Source organism: Bos mutus, chromosome 20 (assembly GCF_027580195.1).
Source record: "Bos mutus isolate GX-2022 chromosome 20, NWIPB_WYAK_1.1, whole genome shotgun sequence".
Classification (NCBI taxonomy): Eukaryota; Metazoa; Chordata; class Mammalia; order Artiodactyla; family Bovidae; genus Bos; species Bos mutus.
This window is the reverse complement of record NC_091636.1, coordinates 28,062,119-28,078,833: the sequence shown is the minus strand read 5'-3', so window position 1 is coordinate 28,078,833 and position 16,715 is coordinate 28,062,119. Positions and strand designations below refer to the sequence as shown.

Here is a 16,715-nt window from a genome sequence, read left to right as displayed (position 1 = left end):
TCATTTATGAAATTTCAGGGTGGTCTTAGGAACTCATTTGTTCTGAATACACAACATCACAGGAGAATGGACACTTACATTTAAAGTCTTAAAACTGGAATTATGAATACAAAGGATATTTTCATCCCTTCAGTGGCAGAGCAGCTCATTGACAGGTGCCTGTTTTCTGCTACCATCTGTAGTTTTCAGATGGTTTTGAGCATTTTTTTGGTGGGAAAATGGGAGGGCGGGTCTTGTTTTTCTTTAACAGAAATCGTTTTGATTGTAAAAGCAGACATGAAAAGGTACATGTATGAAAATGCATGCTCACTGTAAAAATAATCTGACAATGTGTTAAACTATGAAAAAAATCCTGAAATTCTTATCACTTGTATCTCTCAATATGCCAGCTATTCCTTACATATGATGGTGATGCTGTTAACCATCCATAATCCACTGAGGAAATACTCTGAGTTGTTCCACAGGGTTAGGGTTAGGGTTAGGTGCTTCATAGCAATATGGAATTTTAAACGTTCTATCGAAGACAGTCTAAGTATCTTCATTTTAAAGAGGGGAGAAATTAAATGATTTGCTCAGAAGGGAAATGAGTATTCAGAATTTCTGAAAGTTTGCATTTAAATCTTACATGATACAAGATAGGCAAACATTTTATAGACAGGTGGCTAAATGAGACCAAAAATCTAGAGGGGCAAGGGGGGATGAAATATGAGAGCCACCAGTGAGTAAGGGATTTCTAGGTCTGTTTGCCCTATCCATCCCTCCTAACAGCTTGAGAAGCAATGTTTTGATTCACCACAATTCACACAGCAAATATTTCTGATTTGTGTCCCAGTCCTCAGAATATTTGGGCCAAAAGGCTATAGGTCATACCCAAGTACAGCTGGGGATCAATGCTGGACGATTACCAAACCACTGACACAAAAAGTAACTTAACCACAACACTAAAATGTTAACTCAATTGTTTACAAATCTGTTTGCAAAAGTCCTTTGGATTAAACTTTTAAAAGAATCTCTGGTCTCATCATGAAAGCTTAACTTAAAAGTAAACGTCAAAAGAAAGAGCCATAACACTAGTCTGGAATTTTCTAATTAATAAAAGTTCTCCTATATGTGTATTTTACTTATTTGACAAACCTTTTTTGGGTGGCTACTGGTAAAAATATACAGCACTGGCCAAGTTTGTCATTTTGCGGGGGTGCATGGAAAGTGTTTTAAAGATAAACACACTCCCTCCACATCAATCTTTATTACAAAGGGTACTAAGGGGGAAAAAATGTAACAAAAACCAGCCTGGTTGGCAAAGAATGAGGTTACACCACCCACCCTAGGCAAGGAGGCAACACCCCCAAAACCATGGGATTTTGCAGGGCTTCCAGCGAGAGATGCTCCGGTACCTGATCCAGTCGTCCTCCAGCTCATCGCAGGACTCGCCTCCGGTCGTGTAGTCTGTTTCATAGTGGTCTTGCTCTGCCCGCCTTGACTTCCCTGCCCTGCCCTTCGCGGGAACCCTTTTTGAAAGCGTCTCCAAGTTACCACTGCTGCTGTAATGAGGCTGCCGGAAGTCCTCCACAGGTGAAGTCAATGGCAGCTCCTGAGCCACTTCCGGCACCCTAACAAAACAGGAATCATCTGTCCGTGAGCACTACCGCCCTTTGTCAGAGCACTGGGACCACAGAGGGCGGCGGCACCCGCGCGTGGGCCCGCGCTCAAGCAGCCACCTGCCCAGCGCCGAGCCCATCCCCAGCTCCCCGTGCTCAGCTTGGCACCAGCGCAGCTCCTCTAATACACACGAGCCCCTTTAAGGCTCTCATGTAAGGGGAGCCCGTTAGTCAACCTTCTATGTAAAATGGATATAAGACTTCACTTTAGGCAACTCCCACAGACCTGGAAGAGGTGTTGACCTGACCTGTGCCCAGGACATACTCCACAAAAGGCTATTAGGAAGATAACAATTGCCTTTCTTTTCTACAGGTTCTTCCAGTTCCATGGAATGCTGAGTGGGGAGAGGAATGCACATCTATATCTCCCTTTGGGGGCCAACTCCCAGAGATAAGCTCTCCGTAATACTAATTTTAGACTCCTTTATATCACTTCTCTTTTCAAGATACAATGATAAAATGAAACAAATTGAAAATTTAAACTAAAAAAACTAAAAGCAAAGAACCTAAAAAGCATTTTACACTGTAATAGATGAAAGGACTTATTAACACCTATTTTTTTAAACATTTTATTTTACACTGGAAAACAGCTGATTAACAATGTTGTGATAATATCCAGTGGACAGTAAAGGGGCTCAGCCAAGACCTCTTTAAATTGCACTGTTAAGCCTGAAGCCTTGAAGAATGATTGAAATGGAAGAGTTAACATTACACTTATTTTTCTAGCACCAATTATTTAATATTGCATCAGATTTTTAATCGCATAAACTGTTTCTGCCACAAGCATCAAAAAACAAAGACTAACATGGAATAAAAGACCAAGAGCTGTGGCAACTCTCAACTACTTCTGAGTAACAGAAATGCAAAGCTGCATTTTCCCCTGCAGCAGAGCTGGAGAAGGGCAAGAGTAGAAACAAGGCACCGGAGACTTCCCGACATCAGCCTTGCTATTCAAGTCAACTAGTTAAAGAAGAACTTTTTTTGTTGCTTTTGCTGTCAACTTACAGAAACTGTCATCTTGAGTTTTATCCACAAGGTGGACTGATTTCTAGGTGATCCAAAACTGCTTGGTTCTGTTGCCAAAGTCTTACGACTTTTAATCACACTAACTAATTTCTTGCAGATGCCTAAAGCTTTGGTGGGTGATGGGGAAAGGGGGGGCGGTAGTTGGAGGTGATCATGGTATTGAGTTTTTCTTTCTAAATTCTATCCAGGTTAACATGGCTTTAAGTGCTCTGTTAACACTACCTCTAAAGGAAGGAAAATGTGACTTTCTCTGTGAGTGAATGATTAACAAGTTCCTAGACACTCTGCCAGCTACTATGCTTCTAGCTTTGAGGTGGCAAACAAAACCTTTAGAATGCAGTGGGTTTGTCTGAGGGGTTGGAGGCTAGTGGGGGTGGGGGATGCTACAGGGCAAAGGAAATTGGAAAAAAAAAAACACCCAAAATTGCAAGGCAGGCCTCCTCTCATAATTTTATATTAGAAATTGATATTATAAATCTTCATCTTAGAAGTCTTCCATCTCCCCTCTTCCTATACCCTTTCAAACACTAAAGAGTAACTTGATAGAGCATAAAAGCTAAAAATGAAATGCTTGGCAAGAAAAGTAGTATATATAAATTTAAGAGTTAGGGAATGGGTGCACTCTTGGTCATCTACAACCTGCTTTTAGACCCAAGTCCAATTAGGTAAAAAATCTGCACAACCCAGAAACAAACACCTGTACACTTTCCTTAGTATCTGATTCAGTCCCCTAGGTGTGGAAATCTGCTCTTTTGTAGTTTTTGACTTCCTTCTTTTTTACACTTGTTTTATTCTCTCTCAAACACACACACATGCCTTTCCTGCTCTGTCTCACCCCGACAGTGTAGTTATCGTGCACTTTTTCCCACTCACGTTAGACTGCAACCTCCATGGGAACACGAACTCCGTATTTCCAGGAGTACCTGGCCCAGTAAATGGCAGAGGTTCAAGCTAATTACTAAATTGAAAAGACATTCACAAGAATCCTCTTTTCTGAGGACACCCAGTATCCAGGAGAGAGAGAAACAAAATGCTTGATCGCATCATTGCCATGACTGTAGGAATGATGTCCATAATATATACAGTATTTTTAAACCACCATGTATCATTGAGGGTCCTATCCAAGCCTTGTCAACCAGACAACTCCATCTTCCTGGACCCAAAAAGGGCCAATTAGAATGGCCCTTTCACTAGGATTTGACAGGTAAGTTTTGGGAAAGGAAATTTCACTCTGAATCCAGGAGTATCAGATCAGGGCAGCCTGAGGAATGTGCATGGCCAGCCTGCTACAAAAGAAGTTGTACTGAGAATAAAACTACTGAAGTAACAAGAACCCTGACATTTTTTGAGTCCCTGGATCATGCTATGCCGGAAGTTGGTACCATCTCTGGGCCTCATGTGAATCATCAAATTCCTACAACTTGCATAAATGTCCTAAGAGATTATCCTACCAGCCCAAATACAGCTACTAGACAATGATCTCATTTGGCACTCTGTCAGCCTGCCTTGAAAGCTCTGCATTGCATCAACACTCTACTTCTTTGACTTACAAAGGTTAATTCATCCTGGGTTCGATCCCCGGGTCAGGAAGATCCCCTGGGGGAAGGCACAGCAACTCCAGTATTATTGCCTGAAGAATCCCATGGACAGAGGAATCTGGGGGACTACAGTCCACGGGGTTGCAGAGAGTTGGAAGGACTGAATCGACTTAGCACACACATAACCTGTCCTGGGTGTGAACAGGATAGGAGGGAGTGTACCTGCTATCTCCCAAATCCACTTACAAAGGGTAGAGAAGCAACTATCTTCAGCTACATTCTGCTGTTTCCTAATCCAGGATTAATTCTAACTGTCTTAATATTCTAAGGTCAGGACATTATGGTGAGCAAGAAGAACCAGACACTAAAGTAATTACCATATGATTCCATTTTATAAGAATTCCCATATGGTGACAGGTATCAAAATAGTGGTGATGGGGAAAGGAGAGTATCCATGAAGAAAAGAATGTTTCAGAACATTTGAAATGCCTCTCTTGATGTGGTGGCAGTTACTTAAGTGTTCACATGAATCAAATCTCATCAAGCTTGTATCAAGATTAGTGTTCTTGACTGAATGTATGTTATGCTTTAGGGGGAAAATATCTTAGTATTGAGGTACCTCATTCTTAACCTGGACCTCAGACAATGTTCCCAATTCTAATTCCTTCTCTATCCACTATAATAGTGAGGAGAGGCGCCTGTGGGTTACTAAACACCTTCAGGAAACACCTGAGCAAAGGCAGGTTATGACTTAAATGTGAGTCCCCTATGTCGGCAGGAAGATGTACACTGAATCCTCCACAGCACTCAGTGCTCTGCCATCGACAACAGTCAACGAATTCTATTACCCCCCAGAGGCTGCAAGTTCATCACTATGACACACTGTTGCATTCATATCCCTTAGCACCACCCCCATCCTGCCCTTCTGCAGGGTTAAGGAAATTAAAAGACACTTACAAAAAAAAAAAAAAGACACTTACTCCTTGGAAGCAAAGTTATGACCAACCTAGACAGCATGTTTAAAAGCAGAGACATTACTTTGCCAACAAAGGTCTGTCTAGTCAAGGCTATGGTTTTTCCAGTGGTCATGTATGGATGTGAGAGTTGGACTGTGAAGAGGGCTGAGTGCCAAAGAATTGATGCTTTTGAACTGTGGTGTTGGAGAAGACTCTTGAGAGTCCCTTGGACTGCAAGGAGATCCAACCAGTCCATCATAAAGGAGATCAGTCCTGGGTGTTCATTGGAAGGACTGATGCTGAAGCTGAAACTCCAATACTTTGGTCACCTGATGCAAAGAGTTGACTCATTGGAAAAGACCCTGATGCTGGGAGGGATTGGGGGCAGGAGGAGAAGGGGATGACAGAGGATGAGATGGCTGGATGGCATCACCGATTCTATGGACATGAGTTTGGGTAAACTCCAGGAGTTGGTGGTAGACAGGGAGGCCTGGCATGCTGTGATTCATGGGGTCGCAAAGAGTCGGACATGACTGAGCGACTGAACTAACTAACTGAACAATAAGAATCATATTTGGATTTTCCAGATCTTCAAAAAAGTACTGGGGTGTATGCTGGAAGTACCAACTGGTACAACCCTTATGGAGTACAGTTTGACTACACCCATCAAAATCATATATGCAATTTCCTTTAATCTTGCAATTCTGCTTTTAATATTTTTCCTCCAGATATATCCACATACTTGCAAACTGATAAAGGTGCAATGTGCAAGTTTATTCTCTGCTGAGGTTTGTAATAACAAAACTTTAGGGAAAAGTGTGTATCAGTGTGGGATTAATAAAACAGATCTTAGTCTACCCATCCGATACAGTATTATGCAGACATAAAACAGATGAGCAAACTTTGTATACTGATACGCACAATCACTGAGATACACTGCTAACAGTGCATTTAGTAGGTTATTACTTTTTAAAAGGAAAAATAACCAATATATGTACTTGGCCAGCATATTCATTTAAAATAACCTCTGGAAGGACACAAAAGAAACTGGTAACACTAGCTGTTCCTGGGGAGAGGAACTAGATAGCTGGGGACAAAGGGATCCCTTTTTGCTCCTCTTAAATTTTACATCATGAATGTGCTGATTTATTCAAGAAAAGGTAAGATATTTATTTAAAATTTATTTTACTTTTGGTTGTGCTGGGTCTTCATGGCTGCGTGAGGGTTTTCTTTAGTTGCAGAGAGTGGGAGCTACTCTTCATTGGGGTGCACGGGCTTCTCTTTGCAGTGGCTTCTCTTGTTGCAGTTCCTGGGCTCGTGGGACCCGGGCTTAGTTGCTCCGAGGTGTGTGGGATTGAACCTGTGTCCCCTGTATTAGCAGGCGGATTCTCAACCACTGGCCCACCAGGGAAGTCCGTAAGTAAGATATTTAAATTGCTCCAAATGAATCTGTGACAATATCTTCATTCTCATGAAAAAGGACAGCATGTGGGAATGTTGTGGAGCCCTGCAAGCCTTACAATTAACTGGGAGGCACAGCTGGTCACAAGAAGAATGAGAGATATTTATTGTATATGCATGGAAGTTGTGCAAGCCCTAGCTTCAAACTTTTACAAGGACTGCATCTCTACGGCGCACCTCTTCTCACAGCCTCACGTGATTTGGCTTTTGTCAAAATCCAAAGAGAAAAAGGAGAATAGAGAAAATGTTCTTCCTCACTCCTCATTCACAACTGAAATCAAAAGCAAGGTAGAATCTGAAGAACCAAACAAAGTATCTGGAGGGTAAGGCAAAAAGCCAGTCTACTTCCAAATTCCACTCCAGGGTAATAATAAAGCATTCTCAAACTGATCCCAGACTTAACTCAGCTGCCAGTGTCATCCCATAGGGTTCCAGGCACCCGAACTATTGTACACGCAGAGCAGATCTCAACAAACCTGGCCCACTAGAGGCGGCTGGAAATAAAACTTTGAACACTAGTGGATAAACCTTTAATGTAGAAGGACCCAATTAGCTAAAGGGAAGGTTTAATTTTTTGGTCTATGAAGGAACTTGGGGTTCTAGAATTATATACAGGAACACTAGTTTATCATCCTTAGGCAAAAACTACATTCAAGTCCTTAACAACATCCTCAATGTCTCTCTCTTATCATTAAAGTAAATTAGAATTCGGCTTCAGGGTAACTATTTCAATAACCTGAATGGCACCCCCTCTAGGCCAGAAACTCACTGTGAGGCTTTGTTTTAACATGTAAAACAAAATCTAGAGGCTTTATCAGTTTAATGTCCTCCAGCAAGATGAAGGATCTAGCACAGCAAAGGGGCTTCCCTGGTGACACAGTCAGTAAAGAACCTGCCTGCAATGCAGGAAACCTGGATTCGATCCCTGAGTCAGGAGACTCTCCTGGAGAAGGAAATGGCAACCCACTCCAATATTCTTGCCTGGGGAATCCCATGGACAGAAGAGCCTGGTGGGCTACAGCCCCTAGGGTTGGAAGAGTCGGACACAAATTAGCAACTAAACCACCATCACCACAGCAGAGCACAGGAGTCTCAGAATTCTGGAATGCAAATGAAGTGTTCTAATTTAATGAAAATGTATGTGGATAATGTTGACCAATGAGTAATTTCCTCCTTCTATTAAAGAGATACAATAATTACAGGCAGGGAGAGAGACTGAGAACCACATTTAGCTCTGCTATCAATCCACAACACCCTTCCACCCTTATCTAAACTTCAAAATCAGAAATAACAAAGAATTTTCTGCACCTGTAAGGCAGAGACCAGTCTTCAGCCTTTGTGAAAACTGTTGGATGTTTCTTTTTTCTTCAAGCTGAATGGCACAAAATAGCAACCGATCTATAAATACATACAAATCTCATTTTTTCAGACTCATTCTAGCAAAAGAAGGAAGACATTACTTACGGGGTTGATTTATAGGAAGACTCTGGATACGGTCGCTTCTCGTTCACTTTACCATTGGAGGAGTAGGCCACTGGGCTGTCCACTCTCTCCACGTAGTCAGAGAGGGGAGGAGGCATGTCTTGTGTACCTGCAGAAACGTTTTTAACCTAAGGAAACAGTTCCAAGAGACTCAGTTATTACTTAGCCTGCAACTTAAAGGGGGAAAGAAATGGAAGAAAAATATCATATATAAAATTATCTAATGTTTACTCGGCTCATTAAATACTATTAATGTATCTGATGACCTTGTTATTATATAGTGTTAATAGTCAAATCAGCACAGAAATGGTGTTATTGTTAGTTTAACAAATCCAGAATCAATTACAAAGAAGAAAAAAAAAATCCTAATTATCTGATTCTCATCCTGATATGATTAGGCGGAATAATTATCCACCCCATCTTAGGAAGACTAATCTCATTTTATCTGGCTCTAGAGTTATAGTGAGAATTTTCATTTCTAGCAAGTTCTAAGTAATGCTGATGCTGCTGTCTGAGCACCACTCTTGGAAAACCACTAATCCAGAGCACAGAATATTGGTTCTTCTTAATCCGTTCACCCTGAATATGACATTTTAAAACCACATTAAGAAGCCCAGGAGCTTCCCTGGTGGCTCAGTTCCTGCCAATGCAGGAGACCGGGTTTGATCCCTGATCTGAGAAGATCCCACATGCTCCAGAGCAACGAAGCCCGGGTGTGCCACACTTTCGAGCCCATGCTTCACAATGAGAGGGAGCTAGAGAGCAGCCACAACACTGAGAACTAGGACCAGACAGTAGCCCGCTCTCCTAACTAGAGAAAAGCTTGTAAAGCAACACAGACCTCGCACAAACAAAAACACATTCAAATTTTAAAAAAGAAGCCCAAACTGATTCCTGATTTAGTCATAAAAGATCTGTGTATTCTCCCTCTACGTTTTCAATGGCTCTACCACTAATAGCCTATATGGTATAGTCAGAGCATCACTGCCTTCTCTACCTTCCCTCCTATTCCATGCTGACGCGTGAGTGAATCTGTCCTAAGAACTAATACACATTGGAGATCATGCCTTGTTAACATGAAAGGTTTCCCAGAGAACCTTTGGGAGAAAATCTATATATAATAATCACAGCCAATTAGAGTTTTAACATTGTCTATTAGATTTCATGCAGTAGATCTAAGACTTTAAATTTCACCAAAAAATCTTCACATATAAATTACTCTGCTATAAAAAATAACTGCTAAGCCCAGACAAGTCAGAGTTGTTTCAAAGTTAAGGGAATAAAACTAAGGTGGGAGGGGGGGATAACTCAAAAAATTATTTCCATGAAAAAGGTCAATTTTTCAAAAATAGGGCTGGTGGGACTCTTTTAGCTTGGTGATGAGAACAGCAGCATCCAATTATAATACCTCAGTTCACTCTAGATCTGCTGAGTACAAGTTCTAGAAAGCCTCAATCACTTCATCTGCAAGACATGGGGAAGCTACTTGCTTCATAAAGTTGTTCTGACAATTAAATAAGATAACAAGGCATCACAGCAGGGGCCTTTGTGACCACAATAAAAACTCAGGAGATGCTGGTTCCTGGAATCAAAGCTGTTGGAACTGAACAAGGAAGTTTTACAAGTATTTGAAGGGAACAACAGACTTTTACTGGGCTGTTTTGCTACGTAAGTCTTTGCAACGAGATCCAGCATCAACACAGTGCAGCTCCCTGCCACCCGCACACTTTACATCTTGCTGTCCACAAAGCACAGCATTAAAGCCTGACCTGCTTCTTTCCTATCTCTGCTCTATCACCCATCTCAAGATATTTATTTATCCACCCCTTGAAGTACATAGAGGTATTTATTCTTGATTGTTTAGTATTCCCATGAGTCAGAAAGGAATGGAATCATTTCCTTCTCAAAGTGGAGTTTGGCAGCAACTGGGAAACCAGTGGGTGGATTACCAGGGAGTGTGCTCAGATCCCACTACGAGGGGTCGGGTGGGAACCATTCCTGGCGCCCACTGAATTCTTGAGGACTCGACAGCATCACCAAGCTTCACAGGCAGAGACCCGGCCAACCCAAAGGTGTATTAGGTTTAAAAAGACCTCCTTTTCTCAAAAAACCATTTAACTCTTCTCCAGGTTTCTTTCCTCTCTACAAATTTAGCAGAGGGTGCAGAGCTCATGGATTTCCTACTGATCGTGGCAAACCGGAAACCAAAACCTCCCCAAAGAGGTGTCTGAGTGTCTCTGCAGAGACTTCTCACTGCCCAGGAGGGAACGCCCTTCCTCCTTTCTTTGCGGCTAATCCTTAAGTGGACTTCAAGTCCTGACTCACTACCAAGTAGCAGTCACGCCCCCACCTGCTGGGGCCTTCCCCACGTGCCCCCGCTGGGAGAGGCACCTCCCTCTCCTCCTGTCCCGCCAGCACCTGTGCACACACACCTACCACCAGAGCACGTGTGTAATGAAGACAGAATTGTTTACGCACAGGTGCCGCTGCTCCCACGTGTCTAATTGCAACAGGCAGTGGACCGCTCTTTAAGCCACCATCGTCTGCTTGCTTACAGCACGCCACATACTGAACTGAGGGATCATTCAGTAGGTACACTTTTACAGGTAAAGTGAGGGGGTCCCTCTACCTGTAAAGTGATCTTTATCTAACACTCCATCTGTAAGCAGGTAAGTGAGGGGATCCCTGGAGAAAAAGAACCAGGACTGGTTTTCCTGACGTAAGAGAGGCCATTTGTGATCTAAGCGTGGCCACAACGCTCACCCTCGCGCAGATCTCAGTAATTAACCATCTTGAAGGAACCAAGACATGCAGGAACAGAAAAAAGACACTCAAACGACACTGCAGTGATAAAGCAGGGTTCTAGTTCCTCCTCAAGGGATACAAAACATGTCCCTGAGTTTCTCCTAGCTCCTCCTCAAAGGATATACAACATATCTGTGAGGTTCGCATGAACTAAGGCTCCCAGCCAGGTGGAGGATGGAATGATGTAGACGCTCCTGACTTGAATCAACTAAAGCCTGGACTCTGTCAACCTCTGCCCCATATTCCATACCGAATTCTCCTCTGCTCAAGCCCCTTCACAAATACACAGGTACCCTTTGCTTAAAACTTATACTTAAAACTGCCTCAATTTCGCTGTTCGGAAAGATGCCGCTTCGGAAAAGATCCCCAGTGTTCTCCTTACTTGCTCCAAGTAATAGTAAATTCTTCCTTCTCCTGATCTATGGCTTGGTTGTGTCTTTAACTCAGCACCCACCAAGGGTGAACCCAATTTTCAGGTAACAATACTAAGTACTCTCTGAAGGAGGAAGCAAGGGCTCAGGGTGCCACGACAGCTTTCCCAAGGACCTACACCTAGTAAATGGAAAAGTGGGATTTAAATAATTGAAAGCCTCAGCTTCAATCCACTGCCTCTCCCTGGACAGTCGTCTGCCTGCCTTCCTCTTTGGGTCCTGCCCAGCCCAGGACCTGGCGAAGAGCAGGAGCCTGGAGTCTGCTGCATAAACCTCTGCTCTATTGCCTTATCAGATGAGCTGTTCTGGGCTGAGCTCTTTTATCTCCTACTAGAGTCAGCAGAACTGCAGAGCCTGATCACTGACTTTACCCTCCAGTACAAGTCTTTTGTTACTTCAACCTTTTTCATACACAAAAAATTTCAAGGCTGTGCTCGCTTTGGTGGAGCAATACCCTGGTAGCTGCAATGCAAGAGACCAGGGTTTAATCCCCGGGTCAGGAAGGTCCCCTGGAAAAGGGAATGGTGACCCACTCCAGTGTTCTGCCAGGAGAATTCCATGGACAGAGGAGTCTGGTGGGCTACAGTCCATGGGGTTGCAAAGAGTCAGATAAGACTGAGTGACTAACACTTACTTACTTACACTAAAATTAGAACAATACAGAAAAGATTATTAGCATGGCCCCTGGGCCAGGATGGGCTTCCCTGGTGGCTCAGAGGTTAAAGCGTCTGCTTGCAATGCAGGAAACCTGGGTTTGATCCCTGGGTCGGGAAGATCCCCTGGAGAAGGAAATGGCAACCCACTCGAGTATTCTTGCCTGGAGAATCCCATGGATGGAGGAGCCTGGTGGGCTACATACAGTCCACGGGGTCGCAAAGAGTTGGACACGACTGAGTGACTTCACTTTTGGGCAAGGATGACATGCAAACATGTGATGTGATAAGTATTTCTGACAAAAATGCCCAGCCAGACTTAAAGATGAATAAGAAGTACCTTGTCCTTGAAAGGAGTTAAATGTCTAGAGGCAGAGGCAAAATGTGTTTGTAAAACAAGGAGTAAGGTCATTTTTTTTTTCCTTTTTATGCTTCACGTTTCCCCAAAGAAGCTGAAATATGACTTTTTCTCACGGTACCAACGAGAAGTGAGTATAAACCTCTGCTTTCAAAGGACAGTGGGAGGAGGAGGGGAAGCCACTCATATCAGTCATTATATGAGTCCTCAACCTGTGTGTCCTATGGTGAGAACAGGGATTTTTGAGACTCACTGTTGTTATTGATAGGATCCCAAGCCAGCTCACAATGCCCACGAGAGGTAGCTAAAGTTCTTTAAACAAACAACAAAACAACCCTACTATTTTCATAACTATAGTAAGTTTTTATAAAGATTTGGAACCTGAGAAAAAGTTGGCTTAATTCTAAACAGTAAATGGTGAAGTCTTCCTCAAGGAACTTCAGAGCAGGTCTAAGAAATTAGGGGCAAAAGAAAGCAGGGTGAAAAACAAAATTCTACAAGATATGTCTTCTACTAAGTACTGAGGGGAAAGAAACGTTTGAGAGTCAAGCAAACGCCGGAATTTGCTGCTGTGAGGCTAAGAGGAGCCTTGGGCCTGAGGGTGATCCACCCCCAGGCTCTCTGGGAAGGTGGGGTGTGAGGGGAAAGGGTGTTGCCTGCCCAGAAATTCACAGGGCAGCGCCCAGCTGGCTGCTCTTCACTAGGATCTGCCTGGAGAGTTCCTGGTCCAAGTGGGACCCCTACCCCACAGACAAAGTTTTTTTCATATAAAAGGGAAAGAAAAGACAGCAGAAGACACTCAGAGAGGCTGAGGCTGAGGAGGAAAAAGATCCCTAGGAGTCCCAAACAGGCACACTACAGAGGCTAAATTCCAAAAGGACAAGCACTCACCGACCATGTTTAGGAATAAGAGTTAGTAACTTAAAATGACAGCAAGTTTTACTAGGAGTCACACTCCAATCAAGAAAGACATTTCTAAAATGTCAAAATGAAATAAATTCCAGTGAAATAATTTCAAAAGATCTTCACAAGAGGCAGTTATATCGAGGACAACATTTTGTTCAGAATTTAATTACACTCATTAGAAGTGGTCTATGCCACTTGTGAAAAAAAAAATCTTTGTAACACGTAACATCCAACAGTCCTTGGAGAATTAATGAAAACATCCCACATCTCTGTGGGGTGCCAAGGGTGGGGCACAGAGGGCGGATCAGTGCAGCTCTCCTCCCAGGACCTGTTGGCACTGAGCCTTCCTCCCCGGGATGAGGATGGAGCTGCCAAACCAAGCAGATCAACATTTCTGGTGCACGAGCAAGCCTCTCCACCTTGAAGTCAGGGATGGAATTGATTGAAAGGTCAAAGAAAAAAAATAAAAAAAGGTCAAGAGTGCTTTAAATCAATTCTCTCCTCTAAAAGAAAGTTGGGAAAAAACCTTTCTCTCCACACAAATCAGCTAGAATTAGAACAAGCAGGACCAACAAAAGCCATGCCCCATTTTGCTCTTGGTTCCATCTGCATTGCAAGCTGCTCACACAACACAGGAGGAGAGAGACTGGCCCTGCATCCCTCTGGTGCAGCCACCTGATAGAAGTCGTCCACCTCTAAGGAGGAGAGAGACTGGCCTGCATCCCACTGGTGCAGCCACCTGATAGAAATCACCCACCTCTAAGGAGGAGAGAGACTGGCCCTGCACCCCACTGGTGCAGCCACCTGATAGAAGTCACCCACCTCTAAGGAGGAGAGGAAAGTTCACATGCCAGGCAAAACCTGGCCCCATTCGTTCCTCACCACTGCCGAGTAAGATGCAACTATCTTCACAGTCAGATGGGGAAACTCAGTCTCCAAGGTTCAGTTAACTTGCTCCAGGTCACACAGAAGGTGACAGGGTAGAAGGGGGATGTAAACGCGGCCCACCTGCCTCCCGAGCTCAGACTTCTGCCGTAACAAATGATACCTCAGTAATTTAAATATGGCATGAAGTACCCATCTCCTCTGGGCACAGACTATTCCCTGTAAGAAAAGGAACCATCCCCACAGCCTTACCTCCTCGCCACACCCGAATGAGATACAATGTGAATTCATTTTGAAGAGTCTTATTTGCCTACCAGACTATGGTTCTGAGAGCAGCTTTGGACACAAAATTACTTTGAATGTGTGCTCCAGTCATCTCACCTTGGTTTACGTCAGTGTAGGAACACCACCCTCAAAAACGGAAACGGGGGGGCTTTTCCTGCTTGGTAATTACAGTGAGAAATAACCCTGATGTCAGGGGGAGGAGCGCCTTCAAGTCCAGTCTTACAACCTGAGGTTTTGTACTCCAGTTTTACAATGTGAGGTCCACCTTCCCGGCCATGTGCCCTGGCGCTACAGGTTTTCAAAACATGAAGTGGTCCAACTCGTTTTTCCTGTTTTCTGATACTTTACATTCACAGATGCTCCCCCAACAAGAGCGACTGGAAAGGCTCTGACTCTGGAAAGTTCCCTCAGACTTTTCTCCACCCTGGGTGGCTTGAAGGCAAACGCTCCCAAATACACTAATCCCACAAAGAGATCATGGACCAGGATTGAGAGTCTGATTGATTTACGTTGATCAGTTGGCCCTGGGGATTTAGCAAACACAACGCTCCCCATCCAAACGCAGGCTGCCCACAGGTGACATACACCAGCAAAGGGGAATTCTGAAGCTCTGAAAGAGTCAGCGAATTGCTGGAGCTTTGGAAGGGGTGAGGTGGAGCAGCTTACCCTCAGTGAGTGATCCCATTCAAGGTCCCTGGCTCTAGAAAGGGAGACCGTGGAGCAGACTGCATTTTATACTCACGCGTCTTGTGCCGGAACCCCAGCAGCTGTGTCACAGGCGTTTACACCTTACTCTGAGCCGATGCCAGTCACCACCTGGCCTTCCAAATCCCCTTCGGTTTACGACAGCACTCCCTACAACCTCAGCATGTTCTAAGTTTGCCCTGCCTGGAAAAGCCCACGTGCATACCTTAACTCAAAACCCCCTGGGCTGGCGGGGCTAGGGCTGCAGTCTGGCTCCACGGAACCGTGTGGAGTATTCTCACAGTGTGGTCCCCAGACCGGCAGCATCCACGTCACCTAGGAACTCAGAGATGCAAGTTTTCAGGCCCCATTTCAGATCTGCTGCAGGAGAAACAGGGGCTGGGGGGAGGTCTGAGAACCACTGACGGAGGGGGGAGGTTTTCCTCTACGTCACAGACAATTGCCCTGTTTAGACCATTATATCTATATTTAGGATTGACTCAATTATTGAGTGCTGGATTTCCCTGGTGGCTCAGACAGTAAAGCACCTGCCTACAATGTGGGAGACCCAGATTTGATCCCTGGGTCGGGAAGATCCTCTGGAGAAGGAAATGGCAACCCACTCCAGTACTCTTGCTTGGAAAATCCTGTGGACAGAGGAGCCTGGTAGGCTACAGTCCATGAGGTTGCAAAGAGTCGGACGTGACTGAGTGGCTAAACTATATGTAACCATATTGAATGCTGGAAATCTAGGCATCCCTGCGTTCAGAGCCCCAGAGACACTCGGCAGCTCCAGTACTGCTCACCTTCCATCACAACAGTCTACAGCAGCTCCCCAGGATGCCCTGGACAGACAGGGCCTCTGTCCTCCATGCTGCTGGGTTCTGAAGGTCAGTCCCAAGGTAGGACACTTGCACTCTCGTTCCATTTCACCCCACCCAAAGCCACAGATAACAGCAAAACCTTTGCCGGGGGAGAGCCCGGTATACCAACTGTCGGCAGCCCACAGGACTGCTTTCACGTTAAAGAACGCTTGGACTTACTGGCTGAAAATAAAAGTTATTCGAGTTTCTTCAGCTGTCTAACTCTGACTGCCGCCACCGCCCCGTCCTAGTCACCTGCTCCGCCTGGGTGGAAGGAGATGAGATGCAGAGCCTGCCTACACCTTTCAGAGAAACATCTGTTCTTATCTTATAGCAACCTTTCAAGTAAGAGGAAGAACAACAATTTAACAACTGCAACCATGAAATGTATTTATATTTTGGGTATTCTTACCCAAGCTCCTTTATTCCATGCCATCACTGCAAATACTAACACAATTATTCCTCTAGCTAAAATTGATTGGGAATTAATAAATTATGTGTTGGCCCTGACCTAAGCCCTTTCATTGTTTCAGGATCAGCATATTCTGTGGATGGAACTTCTATTTTCCCGATGTACACAGAAGAACCTACTAAATGAACAGGCAAAGTGATTATCTTCATCGGAGTCCAAAGAAACCAAAAACTAGCCAAGGCTGACCACAAAGGACAGTGTTCAGGACCCTGCCTCTTCTCTACACCCAGCCAGACCCTCCCCACTAACTCC

General features: G+C 44.2%; 1 protein-coding gene across 4 annotated transcripts in view; it reads right to left on the bottom strand.

Annotated features, from left to right (window-relative positions):
- The window catches only part of OCLN (occludin), a 46,894-nt gene that overhangs the window by 5,555 nt on the left and 24,624 nt on the right, over positions 1-16,715 (bottom strand). For all 4 annotated transcript variants that reach the window (XM_070357569.1, XM_005889348.3, XM_070357570.1 and 1 more), the window contains exons 5-6: positions 8,104-8,249; positions 1,395-1,610 (exon numbers count right to left, since the gene is read on the bottom strand). In XM_070357569.1, coding sequence (XP_070213670.1) covers positions 1,395-1,610; positions 8,104-8,249 — 362 coding nt within the window. The remainder of the gene's footprint in view (positions 1-1,394; positions 1,611-8,103; positions 8,250-16,715) is intronic.